General features: G+C 40.6%; 1 protein-coding gene across 2 annotated transcripts in view; it reads left to right on the forward strand.

The window, feature by feature from the left end:
* PTPN11 (protein tyrosine phosphatase non-receptor type 11) overlaps positions 1 to 27642 on the forward strand; it is an 82667-nt gene that overhangs the window by 18347 nt on the left and 36678 nt on the right. For both annotated transcript variants that reach the window (XM_038575148.1, XM_038575149.1), the window contains exons 3-6: positions 7005 to 7199; positions 9629 to 9821; positions 14288 to 14404; positions 15426 to 15539. In XM_038575148.1, the coding sequence (XP_038431076.1) occupies positions 7005 to 7199; positions 9629 to 9821; positions 14288 to 14404; positions 15426 to 15539 (619 nt within the window). The remainder of the gene's footprint in view (positions 1 to 7004; positions 7200 to 9628; positions 9822 to 14287; positions 14405 to 15425; positions 15540 to 27642) is intronic.

A 27642-nucleotide genomic window follows, 5' to 3' on the forward strand; every position in this document is an offset into this window, starting at 1 on the left:
GAAGGCCTGCTTGTGGGCCTGTGGTAAGGCCCAGCCTATGAGTCAGATGTGACTCAAGCCCTCTTGTGGGGGCTCAGGTGTAGCCTACTGAGAGTGGGTGCGTGGGAATGCGGCAGGAGGGGCATCATGATGGGCATTTCTTCTTTCCCCGAGAGACCCCTGTGGGTGAGGTGGCCAAAGTGTCACAAGTCCTTAAGCCACACACTGCTTGATCCTGGTGCCATTCATCCTGAACCTGGTTGCCTGCATTTTTCCTTTTCCTTCTGTTGATTTCTTAATGGGAAAAATGCTTTTGAAGAGTTTCTTCAGCTCCTTTTTCTTTTTCAAGAAATTAACATCACTGAGGAAGTTGTGGTGCCATTGGTTCCCCTGCCCAGTCCCATTCCCCTCCCTCTTTCCCCAAAGGAAGCCACCAGCCAGAGGTTAGCATATATCCTTCCTGAATATGCTTTTATACTTGTCCTGCCTTGGTATTATTGTGAACAACATAGAGTTGGTTTGTGTGTTTTTAGCATTCACATGCATGGCCTTTATAATACATCTATTATTCTGCAACTTCCTGTTTAAAGTTTTGGAGTTCTCTGCTGGTACACACAGATCTACTTATTAATTTTTTTTAAAGATTTTATTTATTTATTCGTGAGAGACAGAGAGAGAGGCAGAGACAAGAGAGGGAGAAGCAGACTCCCTATGGGGAGCCTGATGTGGGACTTGATCCCGGGAGTCTGGGATCATGCCCTGAGCTGAAAGCAGATGTTCAACCACTGAGCCACCCAGATGTCCCTCCTCTTCAAAAAGATTTAAAACAAACTAAAAACAACTCAGTGTCCCACAATAGAGGGTTGGATAAACTGTTGTAGGTTTATTTAGGATACCTTTGGGACTTGAGAAATCTCTTTCTGGCTTAGATTAGTTTTTTGAGGATCTCCTGTCCTTAATGTTGACTTGTGTTTTAATATAAGGAATGGGTTTTTCAGTCCTCAGGGCTTGTCTCACCATAGGCTTCTAACTTAAAGTTGTGTGATATTTGAGCTGTAAGAGTTTGGAAGAGAATATATAGTGATCATGATCATGATCATGATGATAGCAAACATGACTGAGGACTTGACATATGCACCAGGCTGTTGTGTCAAGCACTCTACACATATCATTGTATTTAATTTTCCCAACAACTGAGGAATAATTATCTTCATAATTATCTTCATTTTCCAGGTGAGTAAGCTGAGGCACAGAGGTTAAGTTAGTTAGCTGGTCTCACAGCTAGTCAGTGACAGAACCAGGACTAGGGAATTGGTGGGATTTTTTCCCCTTTGTCCTCCACTTTTTGTTTTGAAAAATTTCTGACCTATAGAAAACTTGAAAGATGAATATAGTGAACACCCACATTGTTTTCACCTGTCAGCATTTTGTCATGCTTGCCCTTTCTGAGTATGTGTATGTACTTTTTTCCCCCTGAACTTTTTGAAAATAAATTGCAGATAATCAGGATATTTATTTTACCTTTATTTTATTTAAAACATTTTTTTACAGATTTTATTTTTAAGTAATCTCTACACCCAATGTGGGGCTTGAACTCACAACCCCAAGATCGAGTCACATGCTCTTCCAGCTGAGCCAGCCAGTTGCCCCTGGTTTTATCTTTAAATACTTTAGTGTATATCAAATAAAGGCATTCTCCTGTATAACTACAAAATCGTTATAGGTAATACATTTTAACCTTGCTTTAATAATATTGTCTAATATATAATATATCATGTGTATTTGGATTTCCCTTATTTTAGTAATGGCTTTTGAAGCAGTTGAAAGTCTCCTCACTTTCCACCCTCCCCCACCCTGAGACTAGAGTCAGGAGGATCTAGTCAAGGATCATTTATTGCATTTAATTTTTATGTTTCTGGTCTCTCTCACCTTTTTTTTTAATCTCCATCTTTTGGCTTTTTGGCCGGTCGCTTCTAAGGTTGTCCTCCAATCTCAATTCACTGATTGTTTTCTCATTTTTACAGAGATAAAACATTTTGGCAAGCACACTCCAGAGGTGATGCTGGATCCATCCCATTATTTGACAGGAGGAAGCACAGGATGTCTATTTGCCCCATCTTTTGGTGATACTCAGTTTAATCACTTGATTCTGGTGTTTGCCAGATTTTTTTATTACAAAGATGCTTTGTTCTTTTAGTGATTAATAAGTGATCTGAGGGATGATAGTTTGTATCTTTTTCCCCAACATTTTTTTATTTCATGTTTTTACCATATGTTGATGAAATTTGTCTGAATAAATCATATTGGTGCCTGAAACTTATTTTTGTAATTCTGTTCTTTTTTTTTTTAAAGATTTTATTTGGGACACCTGGGTAGCTCAGCGGTTTAGCACCTGCCTTCAGCCCAGGGCGTGATCCTGGAATCCTGGGATCAAGTCCCACATCGGGCTCCCTGTGTGGAGCCTGCTTCTCCCTCTGCCTGTGTCTCTGCCTCTCTCTCTCTGGGTCTCTCATGAATAAATAAATAAAATCTTAAAAAAATATAAAAAAAATTAAAGATTTTCTTTTTTTTTTTTATTTGAGAGAGAGCGCATGAGCGGTGGGGGGCAAGTGCAGAGAGACAGAGGGAGAAGCAGACTCCCTGGTGAACAAGAGCCAATGCAGGATGATCTCAGGACCCCCAAAAGCAGACACTTAACTGACTGAGCCACCCAAGCACCCCTCTAATTCTGTTATTTCTACATTTATTAGTTGTCATTCTTCTATAAATAAATGCTCCAACCTTCCCTCCCCCTTTATATTTTGGAGAATCACTATGGATTTATAATGATACTTTTTCTTCTTTTTTTTTTTTTTTACATATTTTATTTATTTATTCATGAGAGACACAGAGAGAGAAAGAGGCAGAGACATAGGCAGAGGGAGAAGCAGGCTCCCTGTAAGGAGCCTGATGTGGGATTCTATCCTGGACCCTGGGATCATGCCCTGAGCCGAAGGCAGATGCTCAACCGCTGAGCCACCCAGGCATCCCTTTTTCTTTTTTTATCCAGTGTACTGTAATTCTCTGGCCTCATCATTATTTTTTATTTTCACTTTTTTAATAAAGATTTTATTTATTCATAGAGACACACACACACACACACACAGAGAGAGAGAGAGAGAGAGGCAGAGACATAGGCAGAGGGAGAAGCAGGCTCCACACAGGGAGCCCGACATGGGACTTGATCCTGGGTCTCCAGGATCACATCCTGGGCCGAGGCAGGCGCCTAACTGCTGAACCACCCAGGGATCCCCGAATACTATCTTTATAGTTTACTTTTTTCACTTATAGAAATCTTTTAATGATCTTTCTCATTTTTGTAGTCAACTGAATAGCATATACCTTTCTACAATTTCCCTAGGGATACCTATAGATGAGAAGTCAGTTTTTTCTTTCTTTCTTTCTTTTTTTTTTTTTAAGTCAGTTTTTTCTAATAGTTATTTAACAGTGATAGATAAGGCTCCAGTGAATGTGATCACATTTTGCATATGTTTTGTGCTTTTGAAAATCTGTTTTCAGGGTGAATTCCTGAGAGTGAGGTGATTGGGGCAGAGAGTAAATGCTATGATAGCATAGTTTTTTCAAATTCTTTTCCGTAGCGATTGTGTCATTTTGTACTTCCACCAATAATATATGAGGGGCCTATTTTTCCACAGCTTCACCATTTGAGTGTGGTCAAGCTTTTCTTTTTTATTAACTTAATAGGTGAGAAATAGTATCTCTGTGAATTTTTATTTTTTAATTTTTATTTCTCTCAGGATTGAAATTTAACATCCTTTAATATGTTTAATGACCATTTTTACTATCTTTTTTGTGAACTCTTAGAACCACTGCTTTTAATGACTGTGCAGCCCTGCCAAGTTTCATTTTTTATTTTTCTTCATATATCATACAGACACTGTCATATATGTGCACATTCCTCTGTGTGTGCATGTATGCAAGCATGTATGATGTGTTCTGGTTCTGTGCAGTCTAACCTTTGTGTTATGTGCCCATGCTTAAAAATTGATCATCATGTTGCCTTATATTCATTCAGTTTGTCAAGGAAGATCCCTTTTCCTTTCCCCCTTGTCCTCTCACTCTCCCTTTTTAATTTTGAGGAAAAGGAAACGCAGAAAAATAAAATTATGCAAATTATCCATGTTGTTTTTCCTGCCAGTCATTTTTTCCTTCAAAATAGAATATAAAATAAAACAAAATTTCCCTTTATTCACCATTCTTGGTCCTATTCTTCCTTTTGTCCTATTGGCAGCTACTTTCATGAGCTTGTTGTACTTCTAATCCATTAAAAAATAGTATATATGTGTATATTTGTAATATAGTAACATTACATGGAAATAATATCTTTATGGTAATAAAATATAATGTATAGGGCAGCCCAGGTGGCTCAGCGGTTTAGCGCCGCCTTCGGCCCAGGGCCTGACCCTGGAGACCCGGGATCGAGTCCCATGTCGGGCTCCCTGCGTGGAGCCTGCTTCTCCCTCTGGCTGTGTCTCTGCCTCTCTCTCTCTCTCTCTCTCTCTCTGTCTCTCATGAATAAATAAATAAAATCTTTAAAAAAGATATATAACATATATGTGTGTATGTAGATCTGTATCTTGAATAATATATAGTATTACTTGTCTGTGTGCTTATATTTTCATAAATGATACATGCTGAGCATATCATTCTACATTGTGTTTCTTTCATGTAGTATTATATTTTTGAAATCCATCTCTGTGTCTGTGTATTAATGTAGCTCATACCTGAAATATCTTTTTTTTTTTGTTTTTTTTGAAGATTTTACTTATTTACTCATGAGAGACACAGAGAGAGAGGCAGAGACATAGGCAGAGGGAGAAGCAGGCTACCTGTGGGGAGCCTGATGTGGGGGCCTCGATCTCTGGACCCTGGGATCACTACCTGAGCCAGAGGCAGATGCTCAACCACTGAGCCACACAGGCATCCCCTGAAATATCTTTTTTTGTGTTATGTCATTAAGTAAAGGCTAGAAATGGGAAGCTCAAGTGTTAAAGTAGAATTAGATACAGTTGGGAGGAGGGTGACCCGAAGGACTCTTTTCACTTACTGGAAAATGTTGTCACCAAAAATTAGAAGTGAGTATTGTCAGTAACATTATGGGATGGTTTTTCTTATATTCATTAGTTCCCGTGTTTTTTTTCCTTTGGTAGAAATGTGTTTATATTTTCCAGAAGCTTCATCAATAATGCTACAGGGTCAGACTAAGGTCAGTCGTTATCATTTTAGAAGTGCCTGGTCCTTTGTGGGGTGGGGGTGGGGGGTTTACCCCCCAAGGTAATAATGGGTGTCCTTGTGATGTACTCATTTGCTCAGAAAACTGAATGGAAGTCACAGACTGCTTCAGCTAACTAAAATACCAAGTTTTAGAAACTTTTGGTCAATGTTTTGTCAACTCAGTAGGATAGCATTTTAGCCATTTTATGCTGGAAACTGTCAATTGTGTTCTTTTTTTTTTTTAATTTATTTATGATAGTGCACAGAGAGAGAGAGAGAGAGGCAGAGACACAGGCAGAAGGAGAAGCAGGCTCCATGCACCGGGAGCCTGACGTGGGATTCGATCCCGGGTCTCCAGGACCGTGCCCTGGGCCAAAGGCAGGTGCTTAACCACTGCGCCACCCAGGGATCCCTCAATTGTTCTTAAAGTGATTATTTAAGGTACAATTATATATAGTATCATAAGTGCACCATGACATGAATTTTGACAACTATATATGTAACCAACAGTACAGTCACAATATTTTTATCACTCTAGAAGATTCCTCTGTGTCCATTTCTAATCTCCTTCCTTCTGCGTAGCTACCACTGTTCTCATTTCAAACCCTGTAGACTAGTTTTGCTTATTCTACAATTTCATTGACAATTGAAGTCATACAGTATATATTCATTTGTGTCTGGCTTCTCTCTCTCTTCTCTTTTATTTTTATTTATTATTTTTTCTTTTAATTTATTCATGAGAGACAGTGAGAGGGGGGCAGAGACACAGGCAGAAGGAGAAGTAGGCTCCATGCAGGGACCCCGATGTGGGACTCAATCCCAGGTCTCCAGGATCAGGCTCTGGGCTGAAGGCAGCGCTAAACCACTGAGCCACCCGGGCTGCCCTCTCTCTCTTTTTTAAAGGTTTTATTTTTAAGTAATCTCTATACCCAGCGTGGGCCTTGAAACTCACAACCCCAAGACCAAGAGTCATATGCTCCCCTTCCTGAGCCAGCCAGGCACCCCTGGTTTCTTTCTCTTAACGTAAAGTTTTTGAGATTATCCATGTAATTGTATGTATCAGTGTGTTTTTTTTTTAATTGCTGTGCAGTGTTCTGTGGTCTGAATATGTAACTATTTATTTGTCCATTTTGGTGATAAATGTTTGAGTTGCCAGGATTTTTCTATCTCAAATAAAGCTGCAATAATATTCTTCTACAAGTCCTTGGGTAGCTATACAGTTTCATTTTTTGGGGGGGGGGGTGCAAAATACTTATGAGTGGTTTTACTGGATTAGAAAATAGATGTTTAACTTTATGTGTCTTTTTTTTTTTTTTTTTAAGATTTTATTTACTTATTCATGAGAGACACAGAGAGAGGGGCAGAGACACAGGCAGAGGGAGAAGGAGGCTCCCTGAGGGGAGCCTGATGTGGGACTCCATCCTGGGTCTCCAGGATCATGCCCTGAGCCGAAGGCAGACACCCAACCGCTGAGCCACCCAGGCATCCCTAACTTTATGTGTCTCGATTAATTACTGATGAGAAAAATTATTGCCACTTAATATATGCATTTCGGTCAGACTTCCAAAATAGAAGTTGTACAAGGGAAAGGAGCCAGGCAACAAAGCCTTTGTGTTGAAATGGTTGACTTGTAAACTGGCTCCTTGGGTATGTTTCAATGTTTAGGTGAAATCTGATATAAAATGTGAGATCCATTTTTACTAGTGTAGCTCTTTATTAGTTTTTGTTTTCCCCCTAATGGACTCTTTTAGAAGAAATGGCGCTGTCACCCACATCAAGATTCAGAACACTGGTGATTACTATGACTTGTATGGAGGGGAAAAGTTTGCCACGTTGGCTGAGTTGGTCCAGTATTATATGGAACATCACGGACAATTAAAAGAGAAGAATGGAGATGTTATTGAGCTTAAATATCCTCTGAACTGTGCAGATCCTACCTCTGAAAGGTCAGTGATGTTTAATGCACCTCTTCCATGCCATAGGTGTTCTACGAATGCATTACGGGGCTTTGGCTTTACCTGTTTCTCAAGTTGTAATCTTTGCAACTAAGTAAGTTTTACTGAAGCAAGAATCATAGGATGAAATTATTTTCAGAGTGCCTTTTTTCTGGTGAAAGTTTCGATTAACATTCCTTATGCTTAATTTTGCAGGGGTCACAGACTATTCCTGTATATACTTGGTACATGCAGTAATTTTAAGATTATTGAATTTGAGCCCATAATCTTTAAGAATTAGGAGAGGAAAATAAGTGCTAATGGAGGCGCCCAAACAGCAGCAGTTCCCTGTAGCAGCTCCCCATCAGCTATTCAGCCATGCCACCAACAGATGTCAGTTTAAGCTCAGAAGCTGAAAGTCAGAGCTTGCAGAGGGTCAGATTTTTCATCAGTTCTGTTCTGTTATATCCACAAATGTGGGAGAATGACCTTGCTTAGAGGGAATTACGTTATTTCTGAGATCATCTTTCGCTTGATTTGGAACTAAGCTGATGAAAGCTGAGACTTGACTTATTTTTATTGATTTTATTGGTTTTCTACATTCCCACTCTCCTCTCTGACTCAGTACAAACTCAGGGTCTACTTAATTAGGTTTGTATATTTTGTATCTTCAGGTAGGTCTCTTCAACTTGCATCTTCATGTCAGTGCTGTTACAGGCAGATAATTTCTCTAGCTATACTATAACTTCAAGCAAAAGGCTGTTTGCCAACTCAGTTTATTTCTGAATTTTACTCTGTTCATTTGAGGGTGGATGAAAAACAATTCACTGTATATTCCTCTAGTGATGAGCCACTACACTAGCACTATCTGCCATGATAGTTAGTGCTTGCTTTCTTATCAAGATCCTGAGGGAAAAAGCCACATTATTAATATAACTATGTGAAGGTTTTTTAAAAAGTTTGTTTGTTTATTTATTTAATCTCTATCCCCAACATGGGGCTTGAATTCATGACCCCAAGGTCACGAGTCACAGGCTCTTCTGACTGAGCCAGCCAGATGCCCTGTTAAAATGTTTTTTTATAGTATCCTAGAGTGATATCTCAAAATCTGTCCTCTCGTGACCCGCATCAGGACTCTCGAGTACTGGGTAAAAATGCAGATTGCTGGGCTCCTTTCAAATGTAGTATATTGCTATTTCTGGTTGGGCGGCATGGGAATTCATTTTTTTAGCAAAATCCTTCAGCTTTTCCATAAATATTATATGCTTTAGAAATGATAACCCAGCATACAGTCTAAAGATACTGACAGCAAACTTGGAAGCTGTTGAAGTATTGGTTGGAAATATTAAGGAATTTGGAGTGCTTAAATTAATTTATAATGAAAATTTTTTAATGTAATGTTCACATACCAAAGCAAGGACAAACATTCAAATGATTTTTTTTCTTTTTCTTTTTTTTAAGATTTTATTTATTTATTCATGAGACACAGAGAGAGAGAGGCAGAGACACAGGCAGAGGGAGAAGCAGGCTCCATGCAGGGAATCCAACGTGGGACTCGATCCCGGGTCTCCAGGATCAGGCCCTGGGCCCAAGGCAGTGCTAAACCACTGAGCCACCCGGGCTGCCCGATTTTTTTGTTTCTACCATGACCACCTTATTTTAATTTCTTTCTCTTTTCTTTTTTCTTTTCTTTTCTTTTCTTTTCTTTTCTTTTCTTTTCTTTTCTTTTCTTTTCTTTCTTTTCTTTTCTCTTTTCTTTTCTTTTCTTTTCTTTTCTCTTTTCTTCTTTCTTCCTCCCTCCCTCCCTCCCTCCCTCCCTCCCTCCCTCCCTCCCTCCCTCCCTCCCTTTCTTTCTTTCTTTCTTCTTTCTTCCTTTCTTCCTTTCTTCCTTTCTGATTTTATTTACTTACTTGAGAGAAGGCACGAGCAGGGAGTGGGGGGTAAGGGGCAGAGGAATAAGCAGACCCTCTCCTGAGTAGGGAGCCAGATGTGGGGCTTGATCTCAAGACCCCCAGATCATGACTCAAGCTTAAGGCAGATGTTTAACTGACTGAGCCACCCAGGCGCCAGTATTTTAATTTCTTTAAATGACTGTGATTCAATAGTCCTTTTACGGTAGGGCATGGAGAAATGGCAAAGTGCATTTTTAAAAGATGGGAGATTCAAAAGAAAATAGGAAAGAGTGAGGGCATTTGTTTACAAATGACTGTGGGCCCATTTAAAAAGTTTAATGATTATTCTTAACATCTTTCTCATTTTTTTCCTGCCTGTTTGGAAAGCATGTTGTCTCATGTGGGATTGGCCAGTCTCTTAGAGGAATGAGTCTGTTTTTTAACTGTGTTCAGGAGAGATGGCTCTATATAGTAGTTTTGTGAAAGAATACTATGAACCTGTGGCAGAACTCCATTGATTTTTCATTTAAAATCAACATTTCATTTTAGGTGGTTTCATGGACACCTGTCTGGGAAAGAAGCAGAGAAATTACTAACTGAGAAAGGAAAACACGGTAGCTTCCTGGTACGAGAGAGCCAGAGCCACCCTGGAGATTTTGTTCTCTCTGTCCGCACTGGTGATGACAAAGGGGAGAGCAATGATGGCAAGTCTAAAGTGACCCATGTCATGATCCGTTGTCAGGTAAGATCCCACTTGAACTACCCGTCTGGCAGAATGTCGTCTTTGGGTGATTCTTCTGCTGGAGGAAGACGGACATCACTTCTGGTCAGAATCTCCTGGCTCCTCCAATCATAGGTGTATATGCTTTTAGAACATTATTTATTATAATTGTTTCATTGTTTCAGAACTTTATTAAATTATTTCCAGTCTCTCGCTGGCAGATTAAGTCATGCCTCAGTGTATCACCTTTTGCCCCGTACTGGCTAATCTGTTTTTGCTGGAGTCAGCCTCATTCGCCATGTTTCGGAAGTGATGGCCTCAGCTTCTCCGATTCTCCCAGTGTGGCATATGACTGCATTCATAGTCCAGAGTTCTTGCATTAACGCTGGGAAAATTGAACTCCTTCTTTCTTTCTCTCTTTCTCTCTCTCTCTTCCCTCCCTCTCTTTCCTTCCTTTCCTCCTTCCCCCTTCCTTTCTTCCTTCCCTCCTTCCTCCTGTCCTTCCTTCCTTCTTTTCTCCCTCCTTTTCTTTCTCCCTCCCTCTCTCCCTTCTTTCTTGATTTTATTTTTAAGTAATCTTTACACATAACATGGGGCTCAGACTTACAACCCTGAGGTGAAGCTCCACTGACTGAAACAGCCAGGTGCCCCTGAACTCACTATTTATTGTTTTTTTTTTTTTTTTAAGATTTTATTTATTTATTCATGAGAGACACAGAGAGAGAGACAGAGACACAGGCAGAGGGAGAAGCAGGCTCCATGCAGGGAGCCCTACGTGGGACTCGATCCTTGGACTCCAGGATCACAGCCTGGGCTGAAGGCGGTGCTAAACCGCTGAGCCACCCGGGCTTCCCTATTTATTGTTTTTAATGTGGTAATAGGATTAAGGAGGTTGATTCTTCGTCAACTATGTCTATGTCAAACTTTGTTTTGACATAGTTTCCTAAAAATATAAGTCAATTCACTTATTGACTTATTGATTGTTTTTAAATCACATATATATTTTAAGAACCCAGCTTTATTGAGGTACGATTCCATACTGTACAATTCGCCCTTTTAAATTGGACAGTTTCAAAAAAAATAAATTGGACAGTTTCGTGATTTTTGGTATATGCACATATTATGCAACCACTGACCCTAATTCCAGAACATTTTCATCACCCCAAAAAGAAACCCTGTGTTCATTACCTCATTATTTCTCCTCCTTCCAGCTCTTGATATCCACTAATCTTTTTTTTATTTTTATGGATTTGCCTGTTTTGGATGTTTCATATAGATGGAATTATAAAATGTGGCTTTTACATTGGTTTCTTTTACTTTACATACAAGGTTTATCCATATTGTGGTGTATGCCAACAAACTCTTTATTGTCAAATATTCCATTGTGTGGCTGGAGTACATTTTGTTCATTCATTAAAAGAATTGATGGGCATTTTGGCTATTATGAATAGTGCTGTTTATGTACACATAAACATTTGTGTATAGATGTTTATGATACCCTCTATTTGGTGAGACAACATCCTCATATTTTAATTTATAAAGTACAGTTTCCTTTAGTTCTTTTAAAATATTTATACTAGTTGATTTCAATTCTTTATCTGGGCTTTCTCAAGGATAGTGTTTATTGAGTACTCCCCCCGACCCCCCATGTTTGGTCCATACTTTCCTGTTGCTTTGCATGTTTCCTAATTTTTTTGTTGGAAACAAGACATTTTAAGTAATATGGTGATTCTGGAAATTAGATGACATCTTTTCCAGGGTTTGTTTTTGCTACTTTTTATTGTTGCTGTAGTTATTGTTGCTCTTTCTGTGTTTCGTGACTTTCCTTTATTCTTTGCCATGAGTAGCCACTGAAGTCTTTGCTTGGTTAGCTTAGTGGTCAGTTAATGATTGGACTGAGATTTCCTTAAGATTTCCTTAATCATTAGGTCTCCCAGCCTTTGCCAAGGGGGCTGTGTGTGTGCGTGTGTGTGTGTATTGGGGCACGGTTTCATTGCTCTGGCAGATTATAACACTGTCTTAGCCTTCACTTTCTGTTTGCACAGAACTTCAGGATGAGCTAGAGGTGAAGATTAGGGTTTTCTTGGATCTTCCCTGGACTTCACATGGCCTTGCACATACACATAGCCTTCTAGCTTCTTGAGAATATGTTAGAGTTTTTTTTTTTCTTTTACTTTTAATTTAAATTCCAGTTAGTTAACATACAGTATAATAGTTTCAGGTGTACAATATAGTGATTCAGCATTTCCGTACAAAGGCTGGTACTTCTCACAATAAGTACACTCCTTAATTCCCATTACCTATTTCCCCCATCCTCCCACCTGCCTCCCCTCTAGTAACCAATAGTTCTCTATAATTAACAATCTGTGTTTTGGTTTGCCTCTCTATGTTAGAAGTTTTCCAAGCCCTCTGTAGACATTGCCTAGATTTTCCTTCTTTCCTTTTGGTCAGTCTCTTATTTGCCTTAACTGGTATTCCCCACTGCAGGCTACTGTGATACTAAACAGTTGCTGTTGATTATTTTTAGCAGATCCCCTGAAGACAGGACTAAGTGAGCTCTAAGTCAGGTCAAATAAACACAGGCTCTGAAAACAGGACTTTTTCAGGGAGCTGCTAACCAGGCCAAATACAGGTGTATCTCAGAGATATTATGGATTTAATTCTAGACTACTACAGTAAAATTAATATGGCAATAAAGCAAGTCAAATGAATTTTTTGGTTTCCTAGTGCATATAAAAGTTACGTTTATGCTATACTATACTGTAGTTTATTAAGTGTGCAGTAGCATTATGTCTGAAAAAATAGACAATATACTTTTTTTGGGGGGACAACATTAAAAAATACTTGATTGCTAAAAAGTGCTAACCATCATATGAGCTTTCAGTGAGTTATAATCACTGATTATGGATCACCATAACAAATATAATAATAATGAAAAAGTTTGAAATACTGAAAGAATTACCAAAATATGACACAGAGACACAAAGTGAGCAAATACTGTTGGAAAGATGGTACCAATAGACTTGCTTGATGGAGGGTTACCACAAACCTTTAATTTGTAAAAAATATATATCAGCAAAGCGCAATAAAGCAAAGTACAGTGAAACAAGGTTTGCCTGGAGGGATTATTCTCTGGGGATAGGTCCCATGAGAGAGCTCTAAATTCATTCTGTCCTCTGTAGCTGTGCTAGGTTGCTGGCTTTCATAGCTACTGTGGTTATGAGGCTGTTTGTTTTCAAGGCTATAGAAGAGCTGAAGAGAGATACATGGGAATATAGGGCAAGTTAAAATGCTACGGTTTGCTCCTTAGTCATTTTTCTTGAATAAATGTTTCTTGGACTGTTGCAGTTCTTGGTTAATTTCCAGGGTTCTGAGAAATATTATGAGAGCTTTTTTTTTTTTTTTTTTTTTTTTAGATTTTATTTATTTGAGAGAGGGAAAGCATGAGAGAGAGACAGATCACAAAGAGGAGGGAGGGGTAGAGAGAGAAGCTCTCTTGCAGGGCTCATGACCTGAGCCGAAGGTAGATGCTTAACCGACTAAGCCATCCAGGCACCTCTGATGACAGTTTTTATTAGTGTTTTTGTTGCTTTTATGGAAGAATGGATTTTCAGAAGTCCTTTGTCATTCTGAAAATACTTCTTCCCCACACTCCCATCACAGTTTTATTTTTATTTTTTTAAAGATTTTATTTATTTATTCATGATAAAGAGAGAGAGAGAGAGAGAGGCAGAGACACAGGCAGAGGAAGAAGCAGGCTCTATGCTGGGATCCTGACGCGGAACTCAATCCCAGGACTCCAGGATCGCGCCCTGGACCAAAGACAGGTGCTAAACCACTGAGCCACCCAGGGATCCCGATCAGTTTTATTTTTAAATAAAAGATTGTACCTGAATATCTTCATATATCATTTCTAGGGTATTCTATTTTCTTAGTAATAATAATAACATCCTTTCCTGTTGTTTCCTTTAAATAGCCTATTTTGATCTTCTTATTAGAAAAAAGTTACCTAGTCTCTGTTTATAATTTCCCTTTTAAATTTTCATTACAAGAGGAAAGTAGAGACATGTATATTTTGCCTTCAGTGCTGCCTACCCAGCCTTGGAATTTGTTGTGCTTCAGAGAGAAGTGTTTACTTATCTTCTCTTCAGCAGCCTGCCTTATAGTTGCTTAGCCTAGAATGTAAGTAAATAGTAAAGAATACTGTTTTTCATTTCTTTAACTACTTAGTTAACTTATGAAGGGGACAATTTTTTGTACTCGAGTTGCTGAGAGATACTTAGAGCATCTCACACCTCACAGTCAGCTCTTTCACATTGGGTCAGCCTTTGCCCTTCCATTGTCCTCGTTTCCTTTTCTTTGTATTACTATAGCTGTTTGATCTTTGGGTGAGAGTCAGTCTGTATACTTCAGTTGGGAAAAACAGTAATTTAACATAAAGATAATAAGCAGGACTTTTTGTTTGTTTGTTTTTTTGGTCTTGAAAGGAACTGAAATATGATGTTGGTGGAGGAGAACGGTTTGACTCTTTGACAGATCTTGTGGAGCATTATAAGAAGAATCCCATGGTGGAAACTTTGGGCACAGTACTACAACTTAAGCAGGTGAGCTAAAACTCTTACCTCCTTATAGAGTTAAAAAACTCCTGATGGAATATTTCAAATATAGAGTAGTAGAATAGTGTCATGAACTTACACACACACTGATCAATTTACCAAGTCTTGTTTCATTGTTACTACATTCACTGTCCTCCTCCTTCAGTGTTTGGAAACAAATTCCAGATCTTGCATCATTTCCAGGATTGTCTCCATGTGTATCTCTAAAAGGCCTCCTAGAGGTTTTGTCTTTTTTTTTTAAGATTTTATTTATTTATTCATGAGAGACACACAGAGAGAAAGAGAGAGAGAGAGAGAGAGATCTCGAGAGAGAGAAAGGCAGAGACAGGCAGAGGGAGATGCAGAGAGAGAGAGAGAGAGAGAGATCTCGAGAGAGAGAAAGGCAGAGACAGGCAGAGGGAGATGCAGAGAGAGAGAGAGAGAGAGAGAGAGAGAAAGGCAGAGACAGGCAGTGGGAGATGCAGGCTCCATGCAGGGAACCCAATGTGGGACTTGATCCTGGACCAGGGATCACGACCTGAACCAAAGGTAGATGCTCAACCACTAAGCCACCCAGGTGTTCCCCTCCTAGAGTTTTTTTATTTTTTATTATTTTTTTTCTCCTAGAGTTTTTAAAGCAAGCTTTTAACAAGTTTTTATTCTAGATTTACCTTTGGTTACTTTGGGTTACCTTACTCACTTTGGAGCTATTGCTATTTCAGAGTTTACCTAGTGGCAGATTATATCATCTCTCTAAGTAATGTTGTGGTCTATTTATAAAGAAAAATAGGTTTGAATTTATGTTACTGGAGTAAAGTATGTGTGGAGATTGAAGAAAGATTTCCTCACAAAATAGAAAAGAAAGTGAAAGTGTATTTGAAAACTTTGATTGTGAATTACCATGTCCTTTGAATTTCTTACTCTTGCCTTATGAATATAAACATGGAAATTTTTTTTTTTTGCATTAACACCTTTTTTTTTTTTTTGGTAATACTTTCTTCATTTCACACCAACTGCTGAATTTGATTAGCCCCTCAACACAACACGTATCAATGCAGCTGAAATAGAAAGCCGGGTTCGAGAACTAAGCAAATTAGCTGAGACCACAGATAAAGTCAAACAAGGCTTTTGGGAAGAATTTGAGGTAAGTTATTAAAAAAAATCTTTTTAACTTGCGTTATTAAAAATACTATTTTTAATGAGAGAAAAGTTGGCCCTGTATTTGGAATTGGATAAAAGACTTGAATCTGTATTCTTTCTTAATTCAGCCATTGATTGACATGGCACAAGTTGCTGAGGGGGCTTCTTTGAAATAGAAGGGCATTGTGTTCTGGGAGAAGGGAGTTGGCAGTTAATATTAAATGGATGAGCCAATAGCTCCATTTGGCTCTTTTGGTTTGGACTGCTGGCAAAAAAACAGAAAAACAAAAGGATCTAATTCCTTTGGAAGATTTCCAGCATTGGCTGGCTTCTTTAGAAAGAATCTATAGCCTTCTTGCAGTGAATAAATAAAAATGAAATACCTCATGGTGGTTTTAATTTGGGAATTGACATTTATAACTTTGGGAAGTTAAGTGAACTGATTTCTTTCCTGAAACCAACTTGGGTAGGAGAATGTCTCCAGAGGGAATGTGCTGTGTTCCTGTTTCCCTCTGGTATGTTACTTACCAGTTCATATTGTAATGTCGTTCTCTCTTCTTATCCATTTGATTGGAAACCTCCTCAAAAACAAGAATTGTACCATACTTACCTTAATAGTTACCCCTAGCATGTGGCACAGTGCCTAGTACACAGTAGAAACTCCATGAATGGAGCCATGGATGGATATTTACATTAAGGTAACGTTGTATTGTTTTATTACTGTTCTGTTTATGGGAATGATTGACTATTCCATACTTTCTGTAGGACTTTAGAATTCATAAATATTTGTGAAATGAATGAATGGCCACATGAATTCCTTGAAACCACAGTAGTTCCAATAAACTTGTTGAGATAAACGTTATTTCCATTTTATAGAGGGGGGCAGCCTGAGTCTTGGGGAGGTTGAGTAAATCCTCCAATCTCTATACCACAAATATTGATTGTGCTATAGCACTTAGGTTGAGTGCAGAATAGAACAGTTATAGTCCTCGCTCCACAAGAACCTGAGCTCAGGTTTATTCGTTCATACGAGGTATTACGTTAATCGCTGAGGACATGATGGTGAACAGGATGGACAGGGTTTCTGTCTTTAAGGAGCTTCTAGTTGAGAGAGGGAAGACAGTGATGATCAACATAATGAGTCAGAATTTTTAAACCTCAAGCTCACTGCTCCCTTGATTCTGTCCCACCAGCAGAAAAAATAAAGGGCAGCATTTCTATTCATTTAATTACTTTCACTTTATTTCATTCATTTCATGTATAAAGCCTCATGAAATAGACATTTTACAAACCTTGCATTAAAATTTGTTTTGTTTTTTTTTTTAAAGATTTTATTTTATTTATTCATAGAGACAGAGAGAGAGAGAGGCAGAGACACAGGCAGAGGGAGAAGCAGGCACCACACAGAGAGCCTGACGTGGGACTCGATCCCGGGTCTCCAGGATCACGCCCTGGGCTGCAGGCGGCGCTAAACCGCTGCGCCACTGGGGCTGCCCTTGCATTAAAATTTGAATGAAGAACCTATTTTTCAAAACTTTTTATTATGTAAAATGTCAAATATATACAAAAGCAGAGAGAAGAGCATAATCGCAGCAATGTGTCTATCACCAAACGTTAACAATTGTTGATATAGGGCCAGTCTTTTTTAGCTACTCCTCAGTGATTCCCCTAGCCTTGGCTTATCTTTTTTTTTTTTTAAGATTTTATATATTCATTTTTAGAGAGAGTGAGTGAGTGAGAGTGGGGAGGAGATGTAAAAGGAGAGAGAGAATCTCAAGTAGATTCCATGCTGAGCATGGAGTCTGACCCAGGGCTGGATTCCACAACCCTGAGATCATGACCTGAGCCAAAACCAGAGGCTGAATGCTCAGCTGCTTGAGCCACCAAGGTGCCCCCAGCCTTGTCTTATCTTTTTTTTTTTTTTTTTTTAGCCTTGTCTTATCTTGAAGCAAATCCCAGGTGTTTTTTCATGTATAACTATTTCATTTCAAAAGATTTAAACCAGAATATCATTCTCACATGTAAAACTATTAATAATAACAATGTTAAATGGGTGTCATTCACTGTTCACATTTTCCTGATTGACATGTGTACATGTGTGCACAAACATGCAGTTTGTGTGGAGAGTGCCTTTTTCTACTTGATTAAGAAAAAACTTTGAAAAAAAAAAGAAAAAACTTTGAATGTGTTATATAGATTTGTATAAAGAACCGCCATATGTCATTATCAACTTTGCCAATTATTATTTTACTTGTAAATATTTCAGTATTTATGGAATTCTTAAAAAATTAATCAAAATACTCTTCCACATCTAGAAGAAAAGAACACAAGTTCATCAGATATAACTAAATTATGCCACTTGTTTTATAATTAAAAAATTTGTTGGGGGATCCCTGGGTGGCGCAGCGGTTTGGCACCTGCCTTTGGCCCGGGGTGTGATCCTGGAGACCCGGGATCGAATCCCACTTCGGGCTCCCTGGTGCATGGAGCCTGCTTCTCCCTCTGCCTATGTCTCTGCCTCTCTCTCTCTCTCTCTGTGTGACTATCATAAATAAATAAAAATTTAAAAAAATTTGTTGGATTATGATTTAGATATGCTTCACACATACCTCTCTTTTAAAAGTCTTATGTCTCTTAATATTTTGGCTCCCTTCCATCCTTTCCTCCCCCCTTTCTTCTTCCTCTCCCTCATCGTAGTCCACTCGGTCTTCAGTAGCAAAATACCACAGGCTGGATAGTTTATAGACAGAAATGTATTTTTCATAGTTCTGGAAGTCTGAGATCAGGGTGCTAGCATGGTCAGGTGAGGGCCCTCTTCTGGGTTGTAGACTCTTGTATGCTTAGATAGCAGAAGGGATGAGGGAGCTCTGTGGGGTCTCTCTCTCTCTCTCTTTTTTAGAGAAAGAGTGTGTGTACATGCATGTGAGCAGGGGTAGGGAGGGCAGTAGGGAGGGGCAGTGGGGGAGGAGAGAGAATCCCAAGCAGGCTCCACACTGAGCATGGAGCCTGACACAGGGCTTGATACTATGACCCTGAGATCATGATCGGAGCTGAAGTCAAGAATCAGACGCTCACCTGACTGAGCCACCCAGGTGCCCCTGGGGTCTCTTTCTTTTAGAAGGATACCCTGCCTCTTAATATCATCACCTTTGGGGGTAGAAAAAAAAATATTTTTTTTGGAAAAAAATATTAAACTGTTTTTAGTAATCACAACTCAGCAAAATCCAAACCATAAGGAACTTTCAGGACAAAAGCCCTGCTTTCTCCAACAACAGCAACAACAAAGAGGAGAAGCAGGCTCCCCTTGAGCAGGGAGCCCAACATGGGGCTCAGGACCTTAGGATCATGGCTTAAGCAGAAGGCGGAGCTTAACCTAATGAGCCACCCAGGCACCCTAATAGTAACATTTTTAATGTTGCATGTTAAAAAACACAATAGTTGTCACTCATCTTTTTATTATTATTATTATTATTATTATTAAATATTGTTATTTTTTTAAAGATTTTATTTATTCAGGACACCTGGGTAGCTCAGCAGTTGAGTGCCTGCCTTTGGCCCAGGGCATGATCCTGGAGTCCCAGGATCGAGTCCCGAGGCGAGCTCCCTGCACAGCGAGGAGCCTGTTTCTCGCTCTCCCTCTGCCCCTGCTCGTGATTTCTCTCTCTCTCTCTCTCTGTCAAATAAATACAATTTTTAAAAAGAAAATTAAAAGATGTTGAACTTTCTTGGTAAAAATAAGACGTAGTGAGCTATTTTCAGTCTAGATCCATGTTCATCTGACACATTGTTGTAAAATGGTAGCTCAGGTGATCATTCATACACACACTTCCTTTATAGTGACTATGAACTTTCAAAAAAAATGACAACAGTGAAGTGGGTGTCTGTCGTAGTGGTGGATTATTGAATACTAAGTTCACTTAGGCAATGCTTAGGGAAAAAGTCAGACCTTCCCAGAGAGCTTGTGGTGGCAGGAGTTTTTCGAGATCTTGTTGGTGGGGTCAAGATATGAGCTTTGAACTCCTAGCCTTACTTTTCTGGCCTTGGAAAAAGAAGGTTGAATTGCTGGCCTAGTGGTTTCACTCTGTGACATTTCAAATTCAGGTCATCTTTTATACATTATTAACAAAAAAGGTGAGGGGGATTGAGTTGGCTTTTCGGGGAAGTGGAAAAAACAAGATCATGTCTTCTCTGTAGAGATCAGTCTGATGTGATAAAGCATCATTCACTACATCAGAGTATTAATGTTAAATCTGATAACCAAAGGTAGATAATAGCTGATGGTCTGCTTTCTGGGTCTCTTAGGTACCTGCTTCTCAAATCCAGTTAATTAATTAGTTAATTAATTAAAAAAAGATTTATTTATTAATGGAGAGACACAGAAAAAGAGGTAGAGACACACAGACAGAGAGAAAAGCAGGCTCCTTGCAGGGAGCCCCATGCGGGACTTGACCTCCGGACCAGGATCATGCCCTGAGCCGAAGGCAGATGCTCAACCACTGACCGGTCTCGGCGTCCCTCAAATGCAGTTAATTCTTAAAAAATGCCCTTTAACGTTGGGGTGAAGGGAGGATGGCTAAGAACAGAATCAAACCATTACAGAAAAAATGAGATATTTGGAAGCAGAGACTCATATTTTAAATCCTGTGAAACTGAAGTTTGATCCCAACAGCAAGGCATTATTATTTTAGCAATTATTTCAGTTGTTTCCTGGGAGGTGATACATTTGGGATCAGTTTCTTCTTACTGTGTGTTCTCATGCTCTTTAAAAGTGAACCAGAACTCTAAATTGCAATGCCTCTTGTAATTTAACTCTGACAGCTGTGTTTTGTTTGTTTCTATGGCCAACTCTGTTATCTGTAAAACTCTGTGTGTCCTTTCAGATATGTTACCCCAGAGGACACTTAGAGATTATTTCTGCATTTTATACATCCTTAAATACAAAGGATGTAAATACAAGCTTCTTATGAAGCTCTTTGGGTTAGGTCTTTTCTTCTTTGCTTCTAAAAGAAATTCAGGGGATACCTGGGTCACTCAGTGGTCTAGCGTCTGACTTCAGCTCAGGGCATGATCCTGGAGTTCTGGGATTGAGTCCCGCATGGGGCTCCCTGTGGGAAGCCTGCTTCTCCCTCTGACTGTGTCTCTACCTCTCTCTGTGTGTCTCTCATGAATAAATTAATAAATAAAATCTAAAAAAAAATTAATAAATTCAGGTTGTTGATCTTCTTCTAGGGTTTGGACGAAACGTTGTAACCCCAAGTCTGATTTTGTTCCTAGAGACTGCCCATTTTTGCTCTGTGTACACATCTTGTATCTCCTACATCTCTCTGCTTATGAATGTGAAGAGGCAGCTAATAGTTCTAGATTTGTTGTAATGGAGCAAAGTTCTGCTAAAACGAGGCACTCACTACATAAATGAAAAGGCAGGTTATGATCTTAGAATTTTGTGCCTGCAATGTGCTTTACCTGAAACCAGAACTCAGCCTTTGTGCATCTTGGTGAGATCTGTATTGTATGGCCACGTTTATAGGGTATGTGTACTTTCTCTCCACCCGTTCTTCCCTTTGGAGTCCGCTGGGCCTGAGCTGCCAGGGTACACTGGGCTGAACCTGGATATTCCATCTGACTGCAAGACCCAAGTGCAGGGTGGAAGTCTTGCTGCTGACAGTATTTCAGCTGCCACTCCTTCTTTCACCCTCCTGCTCCATCTGGCTGCCCTCTCTGTATCCAGTATCCCTACTCTCTAGATACCTGCTTCATCCTTTGTTTCCTTCCATAGATTCCTCAGCTTCTTGACTTACAAACCGTACTTCTGGTCCCTTACAGGTTGAAACCAGCAACTTTAGTCTTTGTACCAAAGTCTAGGATTCTCATTGGCTCAGTTGCCATCCATATCTGGTCCAAGGAGTGGTACCCAGGACATGATCACTTAGAACAACTAAGTCTGTAAGGAAAAACAGTTGTTAGAGATGAGTGTTCTAGGGAGTTAGACAGATGTCCCCCAAATATTTCCCCCAACAGTAGACATTGGTAGTGGCGTGATTCATTCATTCATTCACCAAATAGTTATTAAGCACAGACTGTATGCTGGGTTCTCTTCTAGGGCCTGGGGATGTACCAGGAAGCAAATTGAAGTTATTATCCTTCTGGAGCTTTATAGTCAACTGGAAGAGACAGAGAGTAAACAAATAAGTGAATGTTATGTGAGATGGTGATATATAGGTGATATATGCTGTGGAGACAATAAAATAGGGCCAGATAGGAAGGGTGTGCTAATGGGAGCATTACCATTTTACACAAGTCTGTCTCTCTGATATAGTGATATTTGAACAGAACTTCGAAGGAGATAAGAGAGCAAGCCATGGAGATAACTTCAGAAAGAACATTCAAGGCAGAAAGAACAATGTTAAAGTTGGACGTCTAACTGCCTGATAGACATCTGATGGGAATATGATTGTTCATATGATGTTATGGGTGGGATTATACTAGGATAATGTTCCTTTGTCACTTCACCTTATTAACACTCCTCAGTTCCCAGCTTCAGGGTCATTTTCTCAGGGAAACCTTCCCTGATCCCTGTCTGCGTACCTGGATTGTTTTTTTTTTTTTTTTTTTTTTTTTTTTTTTTTTTTTTTTTAGATTTTATTTATTTATTCATGAGAGACAGAGAGAGAGAGAGAGAGTCAGAGACACAGGCAGAGGGAGAAGCAGGCTCCATGCAGGGAGCCCGATATGGGACTTGATTCTGGACTAGGATCACACCCTGGGCCGAAGGCAGAGGCTCAACTGCTGACCACCCAGGCATCCCATGGATTGGTTCTTATTACAGGTGCACCTAGGTAGCAGCCCTTTACTTTATAATCCTTGCTCTCCTTGGAGTTTTCAGGCACTCCATGTGGCTATTGTTTTCATGCTTGTCTCTCGTACCATGAATTCACAGAAGCAGAAGACATTAAGTCTGTTGGAATAATGAGAGATTTTGCTCGAATTAAACTAATGGTGAACAAATAAAGAGATATACTTTGATTCTGCTATTATAAGTCTGCCATGTGCATATTATCTCTGAAAAGAACCCAAAGCAGTCTGTGGGCCCCAGAAGAACAAATAGTCCTGTGTTGTTTCCTGTATCTCCCAGGAGAGACTACAGGAGAGCCTGGCTCACAGTAGACACAAAGGATGTATTTGCATTGGGTGTTGAATATAAGTTCTTTTTAGTAGAGAGAGAGAGAGAGAGAGAGAGAGAGAGAGAGAGAGAGGTATTGGATTCAGACTGTATGTATTCAATGGGGAACAGCTTTCTGATGCTTACAAAGTATGGAGGAATATTCCAGGCTTTGCTTTGAGATATTCCTCTTTACTCCTGTGTACTTTTCATGTGGAGACCCTGCTTGAGGGTTGTAAATGCACATTTTAGTCTTCAAGACCCTTCTACATACTTGCCCAAGAGAATCTAATTCAGCATGGTAGTTAATGAATTTCAGAAAAATTTTAGCTTTGAACCTCCTGTTCTGACTTAAAAAAAAAAAACAACAAACCCACAACACACACTCATACAAACCCTACACATCATATTAACTGGGGTTATTTTTTCCCAGTGCTTTAAACTTGTTTTCCTTAGTAATTTGATTTTTGTTTTTCAAGCCCATCCTCCTTCTGTTACGCAAGCGTCTCTCTGTCGTGGTCTGAAGCTGTTTTCAGCTTGCATGGGCGCTGCAGTCATTTCCCTGACAGCTACACAGATGTCCTGGATTCTGCCAGCAGCTCTGCCAACCGACGTGTCTCTAGGAGGAGCTAATGCCTGTCTTCAAACCCACAGTCCGGTTTGATTTCTTTAAAGTGATTACGTCCTGCTCAAGGGAGCTATAAATTCTACTTTGAGACGGTTAGTTTTATGGAAACAAGACTTTAACTGCACCCCAAAGCTGTGTCTAGAATAATAATTCTTGCTGGTGATCTCTAGCTGACATCTTCCTCTTGGTGGTTGAGCCCCCAACCAGGGCTCTGGCCTTGTGCTTCAGAATGCTCTGGGACAGCAGGCCTGAGCTGGAACTAGGATTTTCCACATAGGCCTGAGCTCCCAGTTGCTTAACAGAAGCTCTGGTGCCTTCCTGTGGGCAGAGCTCTACAGTGGTTAGAGGTTTTATTCTGCAAGCTTAATGCTCCATTCTGGGGAAATTCTTTTGTTTCCTTTGGACTTTCTCTTCCAGCATTTCTCTCTGTTCTGTTCTTTGCCCCTCTGGTGTCAGGTTTTTCTCTTTAGAGTTGTTTCCTTTTGCTGGAGCAGCTCGGTGTCTTCACAGAGAATAAGAACTGAAGGTGCTTTCAGGCCCTTGAACAGATACCTCCTCTCTGCCTCAGGCTTCCCTGTCACCCTTAAATGACCTTGCTGCTTTCTGCGTCTGCCATTCTCCTCTGTCTTCCTCATTGAGCGGGCCATGGCTGTGGCCTCTGTTTCTTCTGAGCTCCTGCTCTGTTTAACCTTGGGATGGGACTTCTTCCCACATACCAAGAGAGCACTGGTGGAAGATCCCAGCAGCTTTCTTATTGTGACACCAATAGTCTTTGCTTTAGCCCCTTTTCCCTTGTGTGCTGCTTTTGAGACCACTGTCAGCTCCTCATTCCAACAATTTCCTTCTCTTGCTTTCTCTGACCTGTGGCAGCATAGGCTTGGTTTTGGCCCTTTCCCGCTCCCTGTGCCTCTGGTTGCTCTCTACCTTCCCTTCTTTTGACCAGCTACTTGACAGTTCCCTAAGACATGGTCTGGACTGGCTGACTATGGCCGTTCCCTAAGACATGGACATGGTTCATTTGGCTTGAAAATTTGCTTTTCGTTGGGTAGTACATCCATTCTCATCCTTTTCTGGCTAACCCCTAAGTTTATCTTGCTTCTGAGCTCTGGTTTTGCCTTTTAAATTATGTTTTCCACATTTCTTGGCTGTCCTGTCTCTTCATATTTGAAGATATGAATAGGAGCCTATTATTTCCCCCTTCAAACCAAATGCCCCCTTTTACTTCACTGTCTCTGGCGCTCATGCTGTTTATACATTGGCCCCACAGGCTGGAGTCTTCAGAACCTCTCCTACCTCCTCTTTATCCCCTTTCTACTGTACCTTGCCATTCACCAAATGCTATCGATTCTCCTTTTCTGATGTCTTTCTGCTCTTAGAGAACAGAAGAAAACTTTCATTTATTGTCTACTTGGTGCTGCATATTGGGCTAGGGAAGTCATCTCCATTGCATCCATGTGTTCTGAGAGATTAAGGCACCTGCTTGGGACTGCCCAGGTAGGCAGTGGTGGAGATAGAGTCTCATCTGATGCCAGAGGTACAGGCTTTCATCACCCCAGAAGACACAAGCTGTTCTTTTCCCCTCTGTGTATCACCCTCCACCCTTTGTACGAATCTGCACTCAGTATTTCTCCTGTCCCTCTTGTGCTCAGAAACCATCAGTGGCTCCCTATTTCCCACCTGAGACATACCCTTTGCATTTTGATGAAGAAACTGGAAAGAAGTGAGAAACTTGTCCCCAGGGGTGGGGCTGGGGGTGGGGCAATGGTTGGCTCTGTGGTGTGATCAGGTAGACTTGACTCCGAGTCTGCTACATCATGCTTCTTTTCACTCAGCTGTTAAAGATTCTTCTGCCCAGTTTTTAAGGCCCACCATTGTTTTTCTGACCCTCTGCATCTAACCCCATTGCCCCACTTCCTAGTATACAGCTTCTAGACTTATCTGCCAGTCTTCTTTACCTCTTATTAACTCTAGCCTCTTAGCCATGTTTGCTTGCCTTCCCTAACTTGGTGAGGTGTCTTTCTTCCTTGGACCTGTTTAAATGCTTCACCTGCGTCAGGCCTCAGCTCTTCCCAGAAACCTGCTTCAGTGAGTTTTCGTGGATATCACTCCCTAAATTCCACACCACATAATTAATTCCACACTTAATTATAGATTTGTTTTATACTGTTTGCTCAATTTGTGAGCAAATTGTGTCAGAAACTGTTCTCCTCTAGGGACTGTGCCTTTTAATTCATTTTTCTACTGATTCTCCACCTTCTTAGAGGAAGGGGGTGTCTGGGTTTACAACAGGCAGCCGGGAGAGGACCAGATCTTGGGTTGGTTTTGTCCGTCAGCTTCCTAAGTGCTTATCCATCATTTGGGACTTTCTCTGGTGATGCAGGTCTACAGCTGCCCCTTCATTCCTGGGCAATGCTGTGGACTCGTTCAGGACAAGCTGCCCCAAATCCATCGCATAGAAATGGTGACAGGCTGTGCAGCATGATGATGGGGGTGGGGGTGGGGGCTTTCACCTGCCTGTGGTGCCTGGTGACACCATAGGCTTTGCAGTAAAGAGGACCTGATGAGAAATTGCAGTGTTCCTCTACATAGAGGACAGATGCCAAAGGAAAACAGAAGTTCATTCAGACTGGGTAGAACGCTTGCTTTTGGATCCTGCCCAGGTGGTTACCACTGTCTTAATAATTATTCATGGCATCAGAGCCAGGGAGACCATCTGCCTGCCAGCCTTTCTCGGCTCCCTTTCTGTCCTTCAGGAGGCCATGGCCAAGGGGCGGGGAAGGGAGAGCGAGTGGGAGCTTTTACATTTTTATTATTAATTTGCCTGTAAAAAACCCCTTCGTTTATTATGGAAGCTTTCAAATACTCCAAAGTAGAGAAAACAGTGTGATGGACCTTCTTTTTCCCAACTTTGAAACTCACTAACATTTTATTAATCTTCTTTCCTTTATCACCACCCCTCCCCCACCTCATCTAATACATACACCCTTGTAGTTTTTTTATTTTATTTTTATTTATTTTTATTTTTAGAGATTTTATTTATTCATGAGAGACACAGAGACACAGGCAGAGAGAAACAGACTCCCCACAGGGAGCCTGATGTGGGACTCAATTCCAGGACTCCAGGATCATGCTCTAGGCCGAAGGCAGATGCTCAACCACTGAGCCACCCAAGTGTCCTATCTGCCAGTTTGTTTAACAGCTGCTGTCTGTCTCTCTTTGATCCTTTTCCTCCATTTGGATTGATGACGTTTTGGTCAGGAGTCAGGTCCAGTGGTTTTCAATCAGGGCTTTGGAAGTCCTGTTGGGGTCTCTTGGTCATTATAGTGACTGGGGGTGGGGTGCTGCTCTTGGCATTTAGGCTGCAGGGGCTCCGGGGAGTGGGAAACGGGTGTTCATTGGCCATAAACATCAGGGGATGGTTCTGCTCAATGGACACTTGTCCCATACACCATTAGTCATGCTCCTGGGCACTTTTTTTTTTTTTTTTGAAGATTTTATTTTTAAGTAATCTCTGCACCCAATGTGGGACTGAAACTCACAACCCTGAGATCAAGAGTCGCATGCTCCACTGACTGACCCAGCCAGGCAACCCAGCTCCTGGGCACTTCAAAATGTACAATGTGGATCAGGGGATTGGCTCGCTCTTGAGACTTTTTAAGGCTTAAAATTTAATATAATCCCTTTGGCTCTAGATCTGTTTTGACTCATGCAATCAGGAGACTGTAACTAGCCTCTGGCATATTTTAAGGTTCATCATTTAATCCAAATTCTTTGTTTGTATTACTTGGGCCAACAGGTATCTTGCAGCCTCTGTCCTTGCAGCTTTACATTGTTCCTTTTTCTGCTTGTCATTATCATTAGCATCCCTGCCACCACCGAGTGGAGACTGGGGATGGAGACACAAGTGACATTTAGCTTGACAGGTCATTTGCAGCTTTTTTGTGCCCCAGGGACTGCTGGTGAGAGAGAGGTTGTGGAAGATAAACCAGCAAAGTGTTGTAATAACCTGCAGGGGCAGGCTTGTTGGATATTCTTCTGCTTCTTCCAGCCATCAGCCTGGTGTTGGGGAGGAAACACCCCATGACAGGTGGTAGCTGATCATCTTGGGTTCCGTTGGGGAGCCTCTGTGGGTAGAGCATGGCAAGTCACCCTTCTGAGTTCTTTTTATTTTCAGCCTCCCTCTAGATGGATGGCAGCCTTCCTCTGCGGAAAATGAAATGTATTCAGACAACTTGGGCCCCAGGCACAGATGAGAATGGATTCATGGGCACTGAGGAAGGAGCTGGCAGTAAGACACATAGTTAGTCATTATTAATCTGT

Source organism: Canis lupus, chromosome 26, assembly GCF_011100685.1.
Source record: "Canis lupus familiaris isolate Mischka breed German Shepherd chromosome 26, alternate assembly UU_Cfam_GSD_1.0, whole genome shotgun sequence".
Taxonomy (NCBI): Eukaryota; Metazoa; Chordata; class Mammalia; order Carnivora; family Canidae; genus Canis; species Canis lupus.